This window comes from Bombus affinis, chromosome 10 (genome assembly GCF_024516045.1).
Source record: "Bombus affinis isolate iyBomAffi1 chromosome 10, iyBomAffi1.2, whole genome shotgun sequence".
Taxonomy (NCBI): Eukaryota; Metazoa; Arthropoda; class Insecta; order Hymenoptera; family Apidae; genus Bombus; species Bombus affinis.
This window is the reverse complement of record NC_066353.1, coordinates 10,013,466-10,034,033: the sequence shown is the minus strand read 5'-3', so window position 1 is coordinate 10,034,033 and position 20,568 is coordinate 10,013,466. Positions and strand designations below refer to the sequence as shown.

Below are 20,568 nucleotides of genomic sequence, written 5' to 3'. Positions count from 1 at the left end.
ACAGCGCTCTATGGCTAGCGGCCGATTTGCAAAGCACACCTTACGACTTTACAACCTTATCCCTACCACGACAGTTATCAAATCTGTGTAATTAAGTTAGTATACGACTGTGGCCAACATACAGGTAGTATGTCGAAATTAAAATGTTTATTGATTTTGGCATTTCAAATGTTTTTAGTAAAAAGTATAGATGGTTCGACGGGTGATAAATCTCAGTTTTACATTTTGTGTCTTGAAAAGTGTCATAAGGATAACTGCGATAATGGTATGTATTTTCAATAATGTATCAGGGAAAAACTCAGTGACATAGTAAATTGTGACAAAAGCTTAAAAAAATTATGATTAATAATGTTATTACACAAATTTAGTATTTTCCAACTATAAAGTTAAGATAACAATAAAGAAAATATTTTTTTAGTGGTTTATTATGTATTATTATATGTACAGTATGTATATGTACATACCAATGTTAACTGATCATTTTACAGATCAAAAATTTGAGATACTATCTTCCTTATCATTAAAATTATTATTTTGGTCTTGTAAGGAAGATTGTAGTTACAGCTGTACTTGGAAGACAGTGGATTACTTTACATCTCATGGTTTACAAGTTCCTCAATTTCATGGAAAGGTATATGACATTTAATAATAATAACATACATGAGTAAAATATAAATTTTATCAACAACTGATTTTTATTTTAGTGGCCATTTATTCGTATTTTTGGCTGTCAAGAACCTGCTTCTGTAGTATTTTCCATATTAAATTTTTATGCTCATATTATTATGTATTGGAAATTTAAAAGAAAATATAGATGTACTTATCCTATGTTTTACATATGGACATATTTTAGTCTGGTATATATCTGTTATTTATATAAATATAATTCCCTTATTATATAATTTATATAAATATAAATATTTATGTAAATTTAAAAAAATTTAATTCCAGGTATGCATGCACGGTTGGTTTTGGTCATCTATTTTTCATGCAAGAGATACTCCATTCACCGAAGTAATGGATTATTCCTGTGCATTTATTATGGTGCTTACCTTACTATATTGTATGCTACTAAGGTAATTTATACTGTTGTTAGATAGAATAGAATATTAATAAAAACATTTTAAAGATATCTCTTTATACATTTTAGAATAACTTATAAAAACATCAGTTTATTTATTGTGATTACATGTGGATACCTTAGCACTCTATATTCACATTTATCCCACTTATGGTCTGGTTACATTAATTATGACTATAATATGAAATTTAATATAGTTATAGGTAATTTAATGAAGTATTTGTATTTCTTTCAATAATCAGACGTTTTTTAATTAAAAATGATGACTAATCATCATAATGTTACAGGTTTTTTAACATTTGTTATAACAATGATATGGTGGCACTGTAATCGCAAAAAATTATCTTATATTTACCTAATTGGTTGGTTTAATATATTAACAGTTTTTGTTACTATATTAGAAGTAGCAGATTTTGCACCAATCTATTGGATATTTGATGCTCATTCTTTGTGGCATGCATGCACAATTCCTCTCACAATTTTGTTGTATAGGTCAGTATAATTTATTTAGTACAATGTTAATACATTCTAAATATATTTTTATATAAAATTTTCAGGTTCATGATGGCAGATTGTTCTTATTTGAATAAATTAATTAATATTGATCATTGATTAATTAATTAATATTGATCATCATATACATTAGTTATGTTATTACTAGTCTTTCTTTTGAGGTACTAAAGTGTTGTTTCATTGTTACTTTACGTAATAGTAAATATTATTCCATATTTTTTTGTTAATTATAAAATACTATTTTTTATTAACATTAAATGAAATCTACAAAACAGAAATATATCTCCTTCATGTACTACTTAATGTATCAGTAGTATATATATTTTATTACTTTTTTTGAAGTTATTGTTTATACACACACACACACACATATATATATATACATACATATATATATATATATATATCCAAGTTATAATTTATAATAAAGTGAAATTTAAATTATAATGATAAATACAATGAATTTGTAATACAAATTTTTTTTAGATTGATATGAATGATTATCTGTTAAAAGATCATTGAACACATTCCTTCAATCTACTTCTTGTTTTTGTAAATATTAATGTGTAACATGGCAGGATTAGCTGTCATTGGTAATATAATTAATACTAAATATTAGACATTTTAGTGTTAACATATGAATTTAGAGCAAAGTATTAGTTCTGACTTAATATTGCCAGAGCTCATTGCATTTATTACTTAATACAGGAAAACATATAAATACTTTGGGGAATGTGTTGTAATATGAAGATATAATTGCATAATGTTTATATTAATTAAACCATTGACCGATTGATAGAACAGTAGGTTTTAAGTACCTGGTATACATTTAAATTATTTGTACACCTTAATATGTAACAAGTAGTATACATATAATATAACAATCAATAAGATGTATACAATATTTTAAAGGCACGTTACATTAAACATTCTTTAGCTTCGATAGTACATATGCATATTACTGCCATTTAATATAAAAATGTAATAATGTACCTAATAATTTTGCACACTACTTCCAAAGAAATAAGTTCCCATTATGGGTACAAATTAAAACCTCTAAAAATTGTTATATTATAAATAAGATTAAACAATTTAATCCTTCTTATGTAAATGTAATATAATTAAATATATTACTCATATATTTTAAGTCACAGTGTAAAGACTGATTAATTAAATAAAGTCTGATTTTTGCATTAGCATTGAACTCTAGAGTTAAGTATCTTTGTTCTGATAATCTTATGTTACAAAATTAATGGCAAGTTTGCATTTATTATGACTTTTTTAGTTTGCAATTGTCAATTTTTTAATAAAAAAGAAATTGTACAAATTTTGCAAAACAAAAAGTGCATTTTATGTAAAGTCAGTCTTATTATAAAATGTATCAAATAATTTCTGTATAGCTTACAGAAATATTTAATATTAAATAAATGCATCTTTCATATCTAAAACTGAAAGTAATTTTATACCATGTTTCTATTTAGCTGTAATAGATATTGTTTCGTTATATGAATGTAAAATTGTATAGTTTTCCTTACATATTTTTTTCTTGTATACTTCAATTGTGCGCTTATATAAATGTGCAAATTAAATAACATTATTGTCGCAAAGTAACCTTTATATTTTTTAATGTTCTTACGATTTCAATATTTTGAATAATTTCATAAAGATTTTTGGTAAAAGTATATAGTTAAAAAAGATTTATAAAAAGTCAATGGCCTAAATATTATTGAAAAATATAACTACTAATGTAGTTATTAAATAGATAATAAGTACATATAAAACATTATAAATTTTTGTGCTTTTCTAAAAAAAATTATGTGGATAAATAAGTCAATATATCACAATATGGATACCAAATGTTTTGGATTAATCTACTTCTTCTTCTCCTTCTTTTTTAAAAAATTAATTTTTGCTGCAATTTTCATTGTAAGTACTTTAAATGTAAGTATATAAGATAGTATATATCAATCAATAATCTGTAATGTTTCTGTTATAAATGTTTAGCGCTTAAATAATGCCTCACTTTCTGGATTATCTTCTCTATGTTTTTCGAGATTTCCTGACAAAGTAGGATCTGGCCGCCGTCTTTTAAAGAACCCGAGTTTTCGAAGAACCAAAGTAATTAAGATAAATAATAACAAACCTGCTGCAACAGCTATTATGATTATCCATATTGGTACTGGTTCACCATCTTGGTGATCAAGAAGATTCGGATATACAATTATTTCAGCCTAGATATTAAAATATAATTATGAAGTTAAAAATGTCGAATACATGACATTAAAGTATAATTACAATTATACTCACAATTGCATAATCATCTTTTAAATTTTCTTGTTGTATTACAACATTTGGTGGTATAACAATTTTTGCATTAGAACCAATTTTTACTTCGTCTACTTTTGGATAATCTTCTACAAGAGTAGAATTCCACAATCTAAACATATGAAAAAGTTCATTTAGCAAATAAAGAATTCATTTAAAAAATATGTTTGTATAACTAAAAAATATTAAACATTACCTTGCTTTAACGGTAATAATTGCCTCCTGTTTTCGTTGCAAATTGTATATAAAGCATGTAATATCAAAGCATTTTGCAGTCCCAGCCTTACAATTCTATAATATTTAATGATAGTTCTTAAGTGTTTATTATATTTCCAAGATAATAGTATTTTTTAAATTGATAAATTACTCACCATCGAAACTACTTGACGTCTGTGACCATCTTTATCAATGATCGTTCGTGTATTAACAACTTTTTCTGTATCTCGTCTAGTTCTTATGTGATTACTATGATTATGTGGCAAGGGAGGAGGAGTAGATATTACAGATTGAAATACATCAATATCATCGTAGCTTATACTATCTTGCAATTTTAATGGATTAACTACTTGCCCTGATGGTAATATACATTCACCATCACCTAAAGCTACAAAGTTGTAGAGTAAGTAAATATACTGTATATATTTCAATATTAAATAAGATATAAAAACACGTTAAATTAGTATAGAAAGAAATTTTACCTTGTACAGTTGGTAGCTCTTCTAAATACAAAAGCCATTTACCATGGGCTTTGTCATTCGCAACCTCATAGGGCCATGAAATGTGAACTTCTAAACTACTTACTCTCCATGGACCCTCGTTGAACACTTCATACACATGCGATACTTTCGGTCCTACTTCATTTAAATGTTTTATGGCAGATTCACCTATAACTGGACCACCATAAAAGGCCCACTGAATTTTCGCACTCCTATAATTTTAATTATTTGTTTATAATTAATGTGTGATTTCATTTTGTATTACATTATCATTCTTTCTTGATATATAATTGTAAATAAATGTTACCCTTTAATTGATAATTCTGCTTGTTTCAATACTGTAGCTTGTAATCTTATAGGTTCTTTTTCTTTTATTTCTTTTGAAGTGGAATTTGCAAATATTATAAATTCCAATTGTGATTTATTATCTTCTAGTTCTTTTGGATCAAATCTTACTTGTATATTTACTAGTTTGTCTTTCTTAAAAGGATTTCCAATAGAACAGCCTACTATAGTCGCATTGTATAAATTACAGATTGCAGAATCATTGCTTTTACTAGCGATATAATTTAAACTTTGAGAATGAACAATAAATAATTGTGCTTCATATGCAGATTCCCCAATATTAGACACGTTCACATCAACCACAACTTCGTCTCTTTCACCAAGGAGAAGTTCGTAGAAATTTGGTTTCACCGAAGAAGCTAATAATTGAGCACATTAATAATTTCCATAAATGTTTTTTAATTTAATATTTCAATAATTTTAATTATTCAGAAATATACCTGATAGATTTAATCGAGCCTTTACTTGCAGATCACTTTCACAAATATCATTATTACCACAATCTTTTTGAAAGGTGGCTTCAAATACACGAGCAGCTTCTTGTTGGTTTAATATAGGGTAATTCTTTATATCAGGTAAAGGTTCTCCTTCAGCTGGCATAATTGGTTCTTCTTGTATTAATGAGTAATTTAAGCGGAATTTAATAGGTGATTGAATATCACGTGTATTTTCCTAAAAATTGTTAATAAACATATTTATAATGAAGACATTGAGTCTCTGGTAAAAACATTATTTCTAATATATAAAATATACCTTCAAATAAACTGTTTCTTTTTGACAATGCTTCAATTTTGTTGTATCTAAATGAACAGTACGATTTACGTAATGTAAACGAGAATACCCAGTTCCAAACCAAACTCTAGAAAATTTTTTAACTCCAGTATAAGTTTCAGCTTCAATATAATAATTTAATTTTAGATTTTGCATATCTTCTTCTTTCACTAAAGATTTTGTCTCGCAACAAGCTTCAAATGAGAAACTGTAACAAATTAATTACAATTTTATATGGAAATAATCTTACTTCTAAATTTTATTAAGTTATACTTACCAGGTATGGTTTGAATCTGGATCTTCTGGACACCCAACTTTATTAGGATCTATAGGCTCAATTTTTTCTTGAAATGTACCATCTTTTTTTAAATAATGAATAGAAGTCGTAATATCAATGATTTTTTTCGAACGAAGAAGTGCTACAGCATCGTTTTCATAAGCTCCTACTAATAAATCGAAATATCCATTTTGATCCATATCAATTCCACCACTTAGTGAATAGCCAAATGTTAGTAATGGTTCTGGCATATCTTCTGCATGTATAACCTAAAGTTAACAAATCTCCGCAATATAAAAAAGCATATTACATAAATATAGAAAATTAATCTATTTCCATAATATTGTAGATAATAATGCAATAGTACCTGTGATGGTACTGTGAGTATTCCATTCTTTGAACCAAGATATATGTATACTGTTCCTTTTTTTTCATATGGGGCTCCAATAGCAATGTCGTCATATCCATCTTTATTTAAATCTTTCAGATTTGTCAGAGCAAATCCAAATCTATAATAAAATTATACTTATTTATTGTTGTATATGCAATTCTATAGAGTGTTCCAATCTTATCCAGTCATATGTAGTCTGCATATTTTATACATCAAAGTAAAACAAAAGTGCCATATAAACATATGTTATCAAAAGTATTATGATATCTTCTGGTTGCTACTAAACGAAAATATTCCTAAGCTACTAATACTTTGTGTCGTAGTAATGCACGTTCGTTACCGCTCATTTCGTATACTGTTTTTCTTTTGTTATAACTCTTTAACAATGCATACAATGACATATGTTTATACGACATTCTTTCCTTATCTATTTTGAGCTATAAAATGTACTGGGATATCCTATATATGCGAAGTTGAAAGGAAATAAAACCTTGATTCTTCACGCCCAACAAGTTTAATAGGTTTACTTTTTTCACGTTTCTTGTAAGTTTTTTGTAATTCAGTATATACATATACTGCACCCCCTTCTGCCTTATTGAAGTAAAAAGGTGCAGCTACAATAAGATCGTCAACTCTAAAAGCAAAAAAGTGGAGAAGTGTAATTATGCAATTAAAAAAGATATATGCTTATTATGTGCTTAGAAACAATATATAAAGAATTATACTTGTCTCCATTAACATCTGCAGAAGTAATTTCGTATCCAAAACTTGAAGCAAATTGTTCACCATCCAAAATAAGAGCAACATCCATATCTGGCTTAAAATCGCGTCGCGTAAGTAGAACAACTTGACCTGTACCATTTGAACGCGGGGCTCCAGCAGCATAAGCTAATCCAGTACCAAAGAAATCACCCACAGTAACAGACATTCCTGTAAATTGATTTGTTCTGCTTTTCCAACTTGTACAATAACTTAATAAACTAACTTTATTATCATCAAATACCATATTACCATATATATAAGAAATATATTACCTTCACTTGAAATATTTACCTAAATAACTATATTTGTTAACGGGAGAAGAATCTTGCATTGGAGCATTATAAACTGTATTATCCCTAGTTAAAAATTCATCTGAAACAGTAAAGAGATATAAAGTCCCTCTCCAAGTATGCGGGCCGGGAGTACCAATAACGACACGATTTTCCGAAGTAAGTACACCACTGGTTCCTGCTTGACAATATCCAAACTGTTCATGTGCTCTGAAATAGAATCATAATTTTTGATTGATTCCTTCAAAAACATTAATTGTACAAATTATTAAACGAATTTACTTGTTGGTAGGCTTCCCAGAGCAAGGTTTTTTTAAATCTTGATATTTCAAATCTTGTGTCAATATATAACATTGCCCTTGACCCCATTGTGAATCTGCTGTTTTTACAATATGTCTATGAGCACAAACCTAGAAATTTATTGTACTAAATTATATTCAATTTAATAGTATTAATAAATAAAATATGATGAAATTCATACCATTACTTTGCCACCAGAGCCTTGACTGCGCACTGTTACTCCTAACCATTGGTTATCTTTAATTTCATCATTACCAGGTGGTATTAGATCATCAGATTCAAGATCTAAAATGCAGAAAACAATTTATTAAACGATTGGTAATGATAATAAATAATTGTATAATATACATGGTATTCATTTTACAGCATAAATGTTTCCTGTCAGAAACTGTAAACATACAGTAAAGTTATTGTCATTTATGTCTTCAAATTACCTAGTAATCTTTTCTTGTTTTATATCATATAATAACTGTGTCACTGTGAAAGAAGTAAAGGAAAGGAAGACGGGTAAATATTTGAATGTATTATAAAATAAAAATATTCTGGCTAATTTGGAAAGAAAATAAAATAAAAATAAAAGCTGAATAATATAAACAATTATCTATGAAATTTCATGCTATAGCAAATAAAGAATAGATATCAGAAAGATTATTAAGAAGCAACAATAATTAAATATATTATTCGTAAAACACATGAGAACATACATAATTTTATTCCTTTGTGTAATCTATAAATTGTGTACTTCTAAAATGCAGATGTGTAGTTAGTAAGAATATAGTTGCAAATATCAGAAAATGTTAATAGTGCATTTGGTAGAAAATATTCTTTGAATCACAAAATACAAATAATGCAATAAAATAATTTTTGTATCATAATGCCATGCTGACATAAAAATGAGCATATCAATATAAATATATATATACAAAATCACAATAAAATAATTCATAATAATAAATAAAATGACTGCTCATTCAAATAACACCATTCAATAACTTACTTGTGTCATACAGACTCCCTTCTGCTGCTCGTTAACCAACACATAATTTAACAAAAAAATAATCTTATTATATGTATAACATAAAATAAAGCACAATAACTTAATGACTTTATGAAATAATAACATAAAAAAATGACATGCACAATGACTACACCAAAATCATATATAAACATAAGATGACACTTAGACAATACTATAGCATAGAAATAAAAAATATGTGTATAATTTTACTGATAAAATATAAATTAGCTTAGATAACAATACGTTATTTAGTTAAATTTTGACTTGTTTCAAATATAACAAGATTTAACATACTTTTATTAATATAACATTAGTATAGTAAATACAATGTGCTTATGAAAATTAAATGTTTTAATACAATGTAGAATTAAATTTTATAATCAATAAATAACATGTTTATATCAGTATTTCTGAAAAACTTTTTTAATTTAAAAACATACTTAATCGTCCATCTGTAATCACTTGAGTGCAATCTGTTTTATATGTTGTTAAAGGACATTGCCACAATGCACCGGATCTATTAGTTTCTGGTTGTCTATTTTGATCTAAAGGAGCTCCAATTAACATCCTGTAACAGATATTATCCTTAAAGCTTTCTTAATGCATACTTCTTGTTTATCTAAGCCTTATCTTACCATCATATATTATATCAGTAATGTTATTAGTAGATAAAAGTATAAATTAATAAAATATTAACAATACAATATTTTGTACATAATACATATAAGTATGTATTGTTATCTATATTATACATATATATGTATACATTCTCTTGATAATTTTAATTACAATAAAATATTATCAATAGCACATACCAGCTTTTTGATATTGTTCCATCGTCGGAAGTTTCTTGATGTTCGGCTACAGAGTAACCGAAATAAGATCCATTTAATCCTTTTTTGATAACAGGTATTCTTGGTTCTAAATTAAATGTATGCACTAAGCATACGTTCAAAACGACCAGAACCAATTGATAACATTTCATTTTGTGGTTAACTTCAACCGTTCTTGCACATGTAATATGATAAAGGTAAAAAGGTATAAATAATATCTGACCTCGTACAAGCTCTTATCGCTACAACTATTTTTATATGCTTTTCCAGACTTTATTACTATAACATTCATCTGCACCTTTTAAACACGCATAGGATCTAGCAGATCCACCCACGCAATCTATACACAAGCTTTTTCGATGGCAGTGACAACTATATTTTATAATTTTATAGAAGGCAATATTTAATGGAGAAATATTACCAATTATATTTTATTAAAATTTTTATTGTTTGAAATTTTATGAAATGTCTATATGTATAAATATATGCTAAAAGTTTCTTACTTATGCATAGATAATTAAACAAAATTAGTATAAAATAATTTACTTTCTTAAGTACATTTTTGTAGTATTTTATTTTTATCATTGTAATTAATATTTAAAAATTATTAAAAATGCTTTGAATGTACATATATTTATGTGTTTTAATTAATTAATATATATATATATATATTTATCTGATTCAAAGACCGATTAATAATAGAACGATTCAGATAGATTCGATTATAAAATATCGATAACTAACGATATCAAATAGCAGAATTGCACTATAGTTGCGTGTTGCGTTACGAGTTACGAATTGTTTAATACTTATATGTTAAAAGGATGAAATAGTATTTATGACAGACAGATTTTTAATATTTAATAAAAATGTATTATTTTAGACATAAAAAATTGGTTATGACCTTCAATATAGTAAGAAATATGGGTAAAGATACATCTTTCTAAATTATAAAGCCTTCTGCATTTTTTAACCTATTTTGACATATCGGTATCATAAGCTCCTAAACATGAAAAGGAGAATAATTTTATGAATGAAATTAAATAATGAGCTTTTATAAAATATTTTAGCCACCCTTAGAAGATTTTATCGAAAAACAAATATATTATTGTGCGATGGAAAATTTGAAATTACACTTGATCAAAGGAAGCTCAAAACACCACAAGGAAAGATATTACAAGTGGAAAGTAAACCTTTAGCTTTAGCTATAGCAACAGAATGGGATATGCAGAAAGACATTATTGATAGAAGTAGTATGCATCTAGTAAGCTTATCTTCAAAATTATAAGTATAAGTATAATACATAATTTAATAAACAAGATCTAATATATTTATATATTCAATTTTACAGACAGCTCTGTGTAATACTGTAATAGATAATCCTAACAATCATACAAAGCAAGATATGGCAAATTACATCGTGAATTGTCTGGAAATGGATACAGTACTATTTCACTCATACGTAAATATGTTATATTGTGTAATGTTGTTTATATGATGTAAGACATTTATTAAACAGAGAATAATTATAGGAAAATGAAGAATTATACAAAATACAAACTGAAAATTGGGATCCACTAGTACAATGGTTTTGTGACAAATATGGGGTGAATTTGGTTAAAACTCAGAGTATAGAAGCTCCTACTGTATCTTCAGAAACTAAAACAGTATTGACAAGACACTTAATGTCCTACAATTATAGTGCAGTTTATGGTAAATGATTTTCTTATTAATATATACAAATATGCAATCAATGTTAATAAAACTATTATATTTGTAGGTTTTATGTATGGAGTGGATGCAATCAAATCTGTAATCCTTACCCTAGCTGCAGCAGAAAGAATAATTAGTATAGAGGAAGCAGTAAGGCAATCCCGCTTGGAGGAAAATTATCAAGTGTGTATAATAATTTGTATACTAAAAAGTTTACAGCCAATATGTTTCTCTGCTGAATGCTACTTTACTTTTTGTTGTAGATTTCTCATTGGGGTTCTGTAGAATGGTTCCATGATCAAAATAAATATGACTTACAAGCTCGTTTAGCTGCAGCTATCTTATTTGTGCATTTGAACTCTTATTCTGTGTCATGTCAACCAAAAATAGATAATAAGAATGTTGATTAATTTATAAAGATTAATTGAATAAATTTTGTACAAAACTTGTACATGTGGTGTATTGGAATGAAATGAAACAGTAACAATATTTTTACTAGTTTGAAGTATGACAAGAAGATGGGTCAACAGAAGATAATGCCTCTACTGGTATGGAACAGTCAGATCCCATCCATTCTTTTGTACAAATACAACTGAAATAATTAATTGATATTTTATGTAGATATTAAAGATTATATACTAGCTATAAGTTAACTTACCTGTATGTAGGTCCATGATTTAAACATACTGCACCATTTTTGCATAAATGACGAATGCATTCATTTCTATGACATTCACCAACACCACGACCTGTTGCAGGACTTGAATTGGTTATTGGATAAATAGCAGTTTCTGTGCGTAATTCAATGTCAAATATACAACCAGAAAATCCAGTATGAAGGGGCAAATCGTGAGGTAAAGACTCAAAATTTTTTGATTTGTGTCCACCTGAACAGAAATAATTTTTACAAATAATGTTGCATGCAGGTTATCTATCTTCTAATATAAACTTTTTAAACAAAATTATCAAATAATGAAAAGCGAACCGATATAAAGTATTGGTGATACATCGAGTCGCGTCATGGTTCCAACCACTCGCCCAGTTATATTGCCTATACCATCCACTGCAAGCCATGCATCTCGACCCTTCCTTCCAATTCTAATCGTATATGCTATATGACTTTTACTTGCTGTTGCTGCCATTGTTGCAGCACTCAAGGGAACGTTTGTAAATATTCTACGAACGCCTAGAGAATATTTTCACGAAATTCAACAGGGCTAAAATATCTGTAAATATCTAAAATATTAAGATGTATTACCTGCTCCTAAATCCCAGGTTAACATAATATAACCACGAACATATGTTATGGAAAGATGATCGGATAAATCTTGACGTGATCCACTTTGTCCTAAATAAGCTATCAAAGATATTTGTTCGTAAGTACGCGGTATGACCTTCAATTTCAATTCCATTGCATCTTTTATAGAATTTGAAATGCCGTAAGCAATGTATGATGAGAATCCAGGTACAAGTACAGAAAATGATGGTCGCATTATAACAGTATCTAGAAGTGTAGGATAAAAAATAATTATATTTTATTTTCGAGATATATATGTATATTTATAACAATATTACCTTCTTCGCATAAGAGCCCATGAGTTCCAAGTGGGCAAACGCAAACGAAACCCGTACCCGGTGAACTAATACAAGTTGCACCCAAGGCACAAGGATTTTCATCGCACGTTGAACGTTCACAAAATGGGCCTGTATATCTATTCAATTAAATAATATCCTATTTGACGATATTTTTTAACATCAAATTTTGTTGAATAAATTGCAAATTATCTTACCCAGCTATGCATCTACAACGTATTGCACCATTTATTTCTTCGCACGCACCAAAATTTTGACATGGATTTGATAAGCACAGAAACGATGTGCAATCTTCAATTTGAAACGTTTCTGTGGAATCACGGATGAAATGACGTGGTATATCGTTTATCTATATTAATAAAACATGCTTTTTAATTTTCCGAATGCTTTCAAATATACATATACATATGTAAGAAAGACGAACTTTCAATGAGTTCATACAGCCAGTAAATCCCATAGAGACGTGAGCGAAATAGTGAGAAAATATCAATGGTATACCACCTAAATGTAAATTGGCATGTCGTGGAAGACTTCCACGTAATGGTAAAGTTTGTTCTCCACTGACTGCCGTTGTTCCATTTACTAGCAAACGAGCCGAACATTTGTTAGTTTCATTTTTCATGAAATATTGAAACCTGCATATATGAAATAAGCGAATACAATGCGTGGATATGATAAGCAATATATTATCGTCTTTGTATTATTTTACCTTGTATCAATATCCGCTTCATACCCGTTATCGATAGGCGAATCTATTTCACCCAATAACATAGTTTCAAGTCCGCAGGAGAATTGAAACTTTAAAGAACCATATTCCAAATATATCAACGCGTATTTTTCATCGTCAAAATAAACATGTAATATAATGCCATCCTTATAACGTGTTCGAAGTTTGACAAAAATTTTTAACGTTGCGTTATTGTCGTTTGAAATTTCTACATCAACGTGTTGTCTCGCGTAAGATTTTCCATTAAACGCCGCCCGTATTATACTTGGTCCGGGTTTACAATCTTCACGGCGTGAACAGTTACACTAGAAAAAGATAATGTCTCTATTGTAAACATCGTAACAAAAAATTTATTTCTAAGTAAGAAAGAAAAAAATGTAATACTTGCATCGCTATCATTGCGCGTAGGTGATATTGTGGAACTTGAACAAAAAATTCCATGGCATTCAGAAATTATGGTACTTTTTGAAGTTGTTGGTGATTCAATTTTCGTTGAAAATTGTTCATGGTCGCTATCGGTAGTATTCTCATCGTATATCGGTTTTACAGAGCTACTGGTTATTACAGATGAAGAGATATTGTTAGCGAAGACGGACGTAGAACTTTCCACTTCTGTACTTGAAGATTTTGTTAATTCTGTAGAGGTCCACTTATCCGTAAATGTCGAAGGTATAGTTCTTGGCACTTCTATTATTGGCGTACTCGAGTCAGAGCTTTTACTTTGCCAAAACTCTGTAAAATTGGAGGACGATGCAACGGTAGGGAATGAACCATTATTTCTTTCAATTTCTGTCGTCGTAGATTCCTCTGTCGTTCTTCCAACAGATGCAGTTACATCTGGATAATGCCTAATTGACATAAAATAGAATAGATCGTTCATTTTAGTATACTATTATTTTTATACAATTATTCGTGATTTATAGATTATTGTTACCCTGTACTTGGAACATATCTCGTCGTGCTACTAGTTTCAGGAGTCGTATTGCCGGTGGACGTGAACATCCTGTCACCGTTCTCTTGATAAATAATTTCAGTCGTAGTCGTTTCATTGTGAATCGATTTCTGTGTCAAATATTCCGTCTCAACTTTTATCGGCGACGTTACCGAATAGACTTCACTTGAAACACTGGGAAATGTTCGAGGTTCTAACGAGACTGTTTCAGTTTGAGATATCTCTTTACTTGTAACAGAATACACAGCTGAGACATCGGTAACAAACGGAGTACTTTCTGTGGTGCTACCGCCAATGTTGCTACTAATGGTGGTATCGCTACTGCTACTAAGAAAGTTGAAACTCTTATCAGTCGAAGACGTTGTTTCTATAAAAGGGTACCATATTGTGTAGAGACGACTAGTGCTTTTAAGAGAAGTCGAAGACTGTGCTGTCGTGGAGGCAGTAATCGACGATGATGTCTCGATTTCTGACAGTGTCGATGATTTTGGTGTAAAAGAAGTAAGAGTAATACTCCTTTGATCGTTATCAGTCTCGAGCGTTTCTTCCATAGTGGAGAAAGTCGATGGAAGATCGTAGACATTGCAAAATGGTCCACTGTAGAACGTTGGGCAAGCACAAGTGAAGCTATTGATACCGTCGATACAAGTGCCTCCGTTCTCACAATTTGCAAATTTCGACTCACAGTCGTCGTATTTTAGTTCGCATAACGCACCATGATAATCTGGTACACAGTAACAGACTGGTCGCTCGTCTTCAAATAAGCATATTGCATCATTCTCGCAAGGATTCTCTTCGCACGGTACGATGGCTTTATCGCAATCTTTACCAGTATATCCTTGTGAAGAACGTATAATATTAACATTTAACGATACGACAAAGTTAACTCTTTATAAATTATAGATTCAGTTTCTAGTTATCATTACTGATAATAAATAATTACAACGTACCAAATAAACAAGCGCAAGTGTACGAAGCAGGAATGTTAATGCAAAGACCACCGTTCTTACACGGTGATGTGATGCATTCGTCAATATCTTCGTCGCACAATCGACCTGTCCAACCTTCGTAATAAAAAGGTTCAATTAATCTTCGGTATATTTAAATACTCGAATTAAAATGTAAATTGTCTAGATTATTCAATAAAATATTACACCTTCCAAGCAGCGACAAAAAAAAGAGAATCCAGGTCCTTCCACGCATTCACCTCCATTTTTACATATTGTATCGTTACAAACCGAAGCATCGATTTCGCAATAGTCTCCTTAAAAAGAAACAAACTATAAGATCGAATGGAACAACTTTTGGCGTACCAATTTTTACGCTTCTGTACCTGAATATCCATCGGGACATTGACAGGTAATACCATCGTAATCGAGGCAAGTCCCGTTATTCAGGCATGGTTGATTCGAACATTCGCTATATCTTTGTTCACAATTTATACCTAAAAATGCACACCATAATATAATGTACAATAGTAAAGTATTTGATTATCCGTGTGATCATAGGAACATAAAAAATTGATTTCAATTTTGCAACTCTGTAAGGAAATCGAAGCACGAACATCATTTAATTTCACCCTCTGTGCTAACACGTCAACGCGTCGTTTTCGAAACATGCCATGAAAAGTAAACGAAGGAATCATGAATTACCTACAAACCCTTCAGTACAGGTGCAATTATAAGCTGCAACAGCATCGCTGCATGTCCCTCCGTTGAGGCAAGGATTCGACCAACAATCATTCCAATTGATCTCGCAATTGATTCCAGTGTAACCGTCGATACAGTAGCAAGAATAAGTGCTGTATTATATGCACGGGACGAATGACTAATATATTAATTTTAAAAACTTATACAGAGTCGCCTTTTATTTATAATCTTTTTTCTTTTTGTTTTTTTTTTTTTTTTTTTTTAATTAAATATAAAGAGTGAGAAGTATTTATTTTATTTTGAATTATTTATGTACCTGTTCGCGTCTTCTAAACAAATTCCGTACATGCAGGGATCACCACTGCAATTTATACCTCGTGAAAAACCAATCGTTAAGAGAAAAAATGTTGCCAGAAGAAGAATCTTCTCTTTCGTAAACCTTTCATTAAGCACCCTTCTATAATGCATTCTGAATAAAAATAGCGTAACTTTCACATAAATGTTTGTTATAGATCATTCCAAACTTTTTATATGATACGAAAACCCGTAAAGGATTTAGATTTATGAAATTATATTTATACAGTTATTTTAATATAGATGGCAAAATCAATTAATTTCTTGTATCTCAATGCTTTAATTAATTTATCAAAAGGATCAAAGAAACGTGAATCGCAAATGATGCGCCACTTCCATCGGTTTACACTTTTCTCAATGATATAACTATCCGAATGCGATATAGATATGCTTTATACTTTAACTAGTATTTGTGGCAGGTAGTTGACCACTTGGTAGTCTTAGCAACGCTTAGGACTGTACAAACGATAATACCTATCGGATACGCTTGCGTGAAAATTTGATTCGTCAATAATAACTTTTATTCAATTTTTAAACGTGTAATAATTAATTTATCTAACGATTGATCGAAAAAATCTCAATTCATTAACGAAAGATTAATTTTATTTCTATTTGATTATACTCATATTTATATGAAATATATGACAAACAAAAATATTATTACTGTACATCGTGACTTTTATTTCTTCCTTTCTGACTGACGATTAAACATGATACGTACGAAGTAATGGATATCGAAATACAAGCGTTGCTTACAAAATTCCAACTCTATTTTGGATCGAAACTGGATACACTGGCGAGAAATGCGATAGTACCACATGCTTGCATAATAATAATACAACCAAGCATGTGAAACGCCGATCTTTCATATACATAAGCGAGTATGTCTACAGTAACTTTTGCTTTTAGACGTAGGAAAAGATCAGAAGCTGTCTGGCGATCGAGGGGTTTAATCGAATCTCGAATTTCTGGAAATTAAATTCTGCAAGTGAAATTATAATTTTGGCTCGTTGAATAACGTTCTAACCTACCGTAATGAATATCCTAGGTGTACTTCAAAAGTTCTGAGAAGATAAACAAGAAAAAATTAAATTGAAAAATGTTGTGGATATATATTTCCAATCCTTCCGCGACTTTTTGCCCAGCCTGTATGAATGCATTACATAATGAACGTATTCTTAAACGTATATATACTCTGAAGTATATGTGAAGTATATGTGAAGTATATGAAGTACTGGTTACAGTACCACCACCCTTTGGGATCAGTCGTCAGAATCTTTCAAGCGAGTCACTCTAGAGTATCATTATTTAACATGAGTTTTCAGGATATTATAGAACCAGAGAAAATAGAGGAGGTGTTATTGTCTCATTTAAAGGAAAATAAGATCTTACTAAAAGGACCAAAACCGTGGACTATTCGTTCTTCGCTATTGGGTGGTCGTGGCGTGTTCGCCACCCGAGACATCAAACAAAATGAATTAATATTCATTGATTCGCCTCTATTAGTCGGACCTAAATACACGGGCAAATATTTTGAAATGTGCGTATCATGTTACAAGAACGAATGCGCATTATTTCCGTGCGATAGAGGTTGTGGCTTGCCAGTTTGCTCGACTCAATGTGAAAATTCGCCAAAGCATGTGAATTATGAATGTGAATATCTTAAATCATTGGTACCGACTTGCGGTACCGATTGGTCCCCAAACTTATTACTGGCTGTGATACTCATCCGTGCGCTCTTTCTAACGGAACAACAGCGTAAATGCTTGGCAACGCTTCAGTCTGATAAAAATCTGACTTGTTATCCCGAGGTACGACTTCGTTATATTATTAGCTTTTTGAAGATTTCTCTAATGATGAGAAAGATATTTTTTTAAAGAAATTTTCTCGCGTAGATAGGATGTATAAATGTCTGTTTCAGTGTTTAAAGAATAAGTAATGAGCTTATGACTAAATTTAAGGACTACTAAACTTCATTGTATACTTATATTTCTATAATAATGAATATTATCAGATTTAATGAAGAGTATTAGGAAAATAAAGTATGAGAAATTGCGTATCGTATTTTAAATCTTAATACGTATAAAACAGTTTCTAAAAATATTAATGTTACTAACATGATAATTATTATCGGTATTAATATTTGCTTGGTGATCAAAATTACGTAAAATATTTATGATATTTTTCATTTTTATCTCCTGTTGTTATAAAAATAATTTCTGTGAAAAGATCGAACAATTGAAAAAGAATGTGACCAATTCTCCAAGCGAGGAAGATATGGAATTGATGGAGCATATGTGCAGAATACTTAATACGAATTCGTTTGAAACGATTATGGTCCACGACAAAGAGCATTCTGTGAGTTTACGAGGACTTTATTCTATTGCCTCGTTCCAAAATCACTGTTGCGTACCGAATACAAGACATCATTTCGATGGAGAATTTCGGATGTATGTTAGCGCTGCCCTTCCGATTGCTACTGGAGAGGAGATCACTAGCACTTATACGAGTTTATTTTGGGATACAACATTACGGCGGAAATTTTTAAGTATAACTAAACACTTCTCCTGCACGTGTAAAAGATGCAGTGATCCTACGGCAAGTTTACATCTAATAATTACTTTTAAATGTATAAACATATGCATTAAAGATTAAAATATAAAAATGTATGATTTTAAACGGTACATATTAGGAATTTAAATCTAGGCTAGGTGCACTGTTATGCGCATCTGACAAATGTTCCGGAGAGTTATTACCCTTAGATCCTCTTAATATGACTACTCCTTGGATTTGTGATAAATGTGCCATAACCCTAAATCATCGGCAGGTATTTATATAAATTATTTAAAATTTAATAATTTCAAAAATATTCCATAAATATGATTAATAACCATATTTGCTTATTTCACTAGTTGTATGATTAATAATTTGTTCTAGGCATTTTTTAATGTATTTTCGTCTTTACGAATTTTCCTAATTTCCAGTTTAGAATTAAATAGCGTTAACGTTTAATAACAAGTTTTGTATTTGTAATTTTTTCATTTAAGCGCATTGATTTAATTTTATTATTAACTATTAATTATTAATTTTAATTAATAACTAAAATGTTTTCGACCTCGGTAACTTTCTCTCAATTCTAGGTAAATACTTCATTTTTTTCCTTTTTACTAGATATGTTCGATTCGTTCAGGTATAGCGGGAATCATAAAGGAAGTTTTATGCAAAACACCACGTGAGATATATAAGTTTCTGCAGAAGGAGCTTTCACTTTTGACTCCTTGGAGCAATTACTGTATTGTAGATATGAAGTTTCGAATTGTTTCATATTATGGCAGAAGCGATGGTGCCAAATGGGAAGGTGCGGATAATATACAAATATATTTTGTTAAAAATAAATTACTTTGTACATTATATGATATTTTTTCAAACATTATGTTAGATTTAAGTGATACTGAGCTGAATCTAAAAGCGAAATTCTGCAATGATTTACTTTCTGTACTGGATGATTTAAATTGTGGTGATTGTAGAAAAAGAGGTAAATTCATTTAAAACGGGGTCTATAATTTTGCTATCTTTCTATTAATATTAATATTATATATAAAATATTAAATATATGTGTATCTTGATTTAATATTTCAGGTCTTATTTTATATGAACTATATTGCACAAATCTTGAAAAAATAAAACGATTTAAACAACAACCAAATATTGAGGAAGTATGTCTAAATTTCGTTGTTATGCTTGTATTGTTCATTTATTGATGTTGTCTTGATATGTTTTATCTTTACATCGAATATCTTTTTTAGGTTGATGAAAATCAACGTATATTAAAAAAGGCAATCACTATACTACAAAACGATATTATTTCGACTGTTACATTTGAATATGATAAAAACTATTTTAAACAACCAATTGCTGTATAAAAGATATTATCGACGAATAGAACATAAAATATACT

The 20,568-nt window shown here is 29.6% G+C and overlaps 5 protein-coding genes across 8 annotated transcripts; 3 read left to right on the top strand and 2 right to left on the bottom strand.

Moving 5' to 3' along the window:
• The first annotated feature begins 54 nt into the window (after positions 1-54).
• Positions 55-2,741, top strand: LOC126921049 (post-GPI attachment to proteins factor 3). 2 transcript variants are annotated; one of them, XM_050732220.1, is made up of 7 exons: positions 56-265; positions 489-631; positions 705-857; positions 952-1,076; positions 1,151-1,284; positions 1,369-1,573; positions 1,639-2,741. In XM_050732220.1, exons 1-7 carry the CDS (start codon positions 130-132, stop codon positions 1,691-1,693), a joined length of 951 nt encoding a protein of 316 aa, XP_050588177.1. In that variant the 5' UTR covers positions 56-129; the 3' UTR covers positions 1,694-2,741. The 2 variants fall into 2 exon arrangements, with proteins under 2 accessions (XP_050588178.1, XP_050588177.1); XM_050732221.1 differs by lacking the exon at positions 705-857 and having other exon boundaries at positions 55-265.
• LOC126921036 (integrin alpha-PS1) lies at positions 2,328-10,138 on the bottom strand. 2 transcript variants are annotated; one of them, XM_050732188.1, is made up of 18 exons: positions 9,605-10,138; positions 9,230-9,357; positions 8,769-8,792; positions 7,953-8,056; positions 7,754-7,881; positions 7,473-7,681; positions 7,145-7,349; positions 6,910-7,053; positions 6,396-6,537; positions 6,029-6,297; positions 5,734-5,959; positions 5,421-5,652; positions 4,943-5,339; positions 4,618-4,847; positions 4,291-4,523; positions 4,116-4,210; positions 3,902-4,031; positions 2,328-3,825 (listed from the first exon to the last, which is right to left on the bottom strand). In XM_050732188.1, exons 1-18 carry the CDS (start codon positions 9,772-9,774, stop codon positions 3,595-3,597), a joined length of 3,297 nt encoding a protein of 1,098 aa, XP_050588145.1. In that variant the 5' UTR covers positions 9,775-10,138; the 3' UTR covers positions 2,328-3,594. The 2 variants fall into 2 exon arrangements, with proteins under 2 accessions (XP_050588145.1, XP_050588146.1); XM_050732189.1 differs by lacking the exon at positions 8,769-8,792 and having other exon boundaries at positions 9,605-10,137.
• Positions 10,139-10,310: 172 nt separating this feature from the next.
• Positions 10,311-11,786, top strand: LOC126921050 (ATP synthase mitochondrial F1 complex assembly factor 2). The gene is made up of 6 exons (XM_050732222.1): positions 10,311-10,549; positions 10,693-10,886; positions 10,974-11,084; positions 11,155-11,335; positions 11,403-11,518; positions 11,599-11,786. The coding sequence occupies exons 1-6, from the start codon at positions 10,492-10,494 to the stop codon at positions 11,743-11,745; spliced, it is 807 nt and encodes a 268-aa protein (XP_050588179.1). The 5' UTR covers positions 10,311-10,491; the 3' UTR covers positions 11,746-11,786.
• On the bottom strand, positions 10,930-17,152 carry LOC126921035 (protein eyes shut). The gene is made up of 15 exons (XM_050732187.1): positions 16,573-17,152; positions 16,260-16,408; positions 15,941-16,051; positions 15,764-15,871; positions 15,558-15,671; positions 14,590-15,445; positions 14,044-14,503; positions 13,638-13,960; positions 13,353-13,563; positions 13,126-13,277; positions 12,911-13,047; positions 12,594-12,839; positions 12,321-12,521; positions 11,994-12,222; positions 10,930-11,927 (listed from the first exon to the last, which is right to left on the bottom strand). The coding sequence occupies exons 1-15, from the start codon at positions 16,722-16,724 to the stop codon at positions 11,831-11,833; spliced, it is 3,546 nt and encodes a 1,181-aa protein (XP_050588144.1). The 5' UTR covers positions 16,725-17,152; the 3' UTR covers positions 10,930-11,830.
• A 17-nt stretch (positions 17,153-17,169) lies between these two features.
• On the top strand, positions 17,170-20,562 carry LOC126921045 (SET domain-containing protein SmydA-8-like). Of its 2 annotated transcripts, XM_050732212.1 has the most exons (7): positions 17,170-18,421; positions 18,840-19,208; positions 19,303-19,437; positions 19,782-19,968; positions 20,050-20,145; positions 20,250-20,326; positions 20,417-20,562. In XM_050732212.1, the coding sequence occupies exons 1-7, from the start codon at positions 17,837-17,839 to the stop codon at positions 20,531-20,533; spliced, it is 1,566 nt and encodes a 521-aa protein (XP_050588169.1). In that variant the 5' UTR covers positions 17,170-17,836; the 3' UTR covers positions 20,534-20,562. The 2 variants fall into 2 exon arrangements, with proteins under 2 accessions (XP_050588169.1, XP_050588170.1); XM_050732213.1 differs by lacking the exon at positions 20,050-20,145.
• The last annotated feature ends 6 nt before the right edge of the window (positions 20,563-20,568 follow it).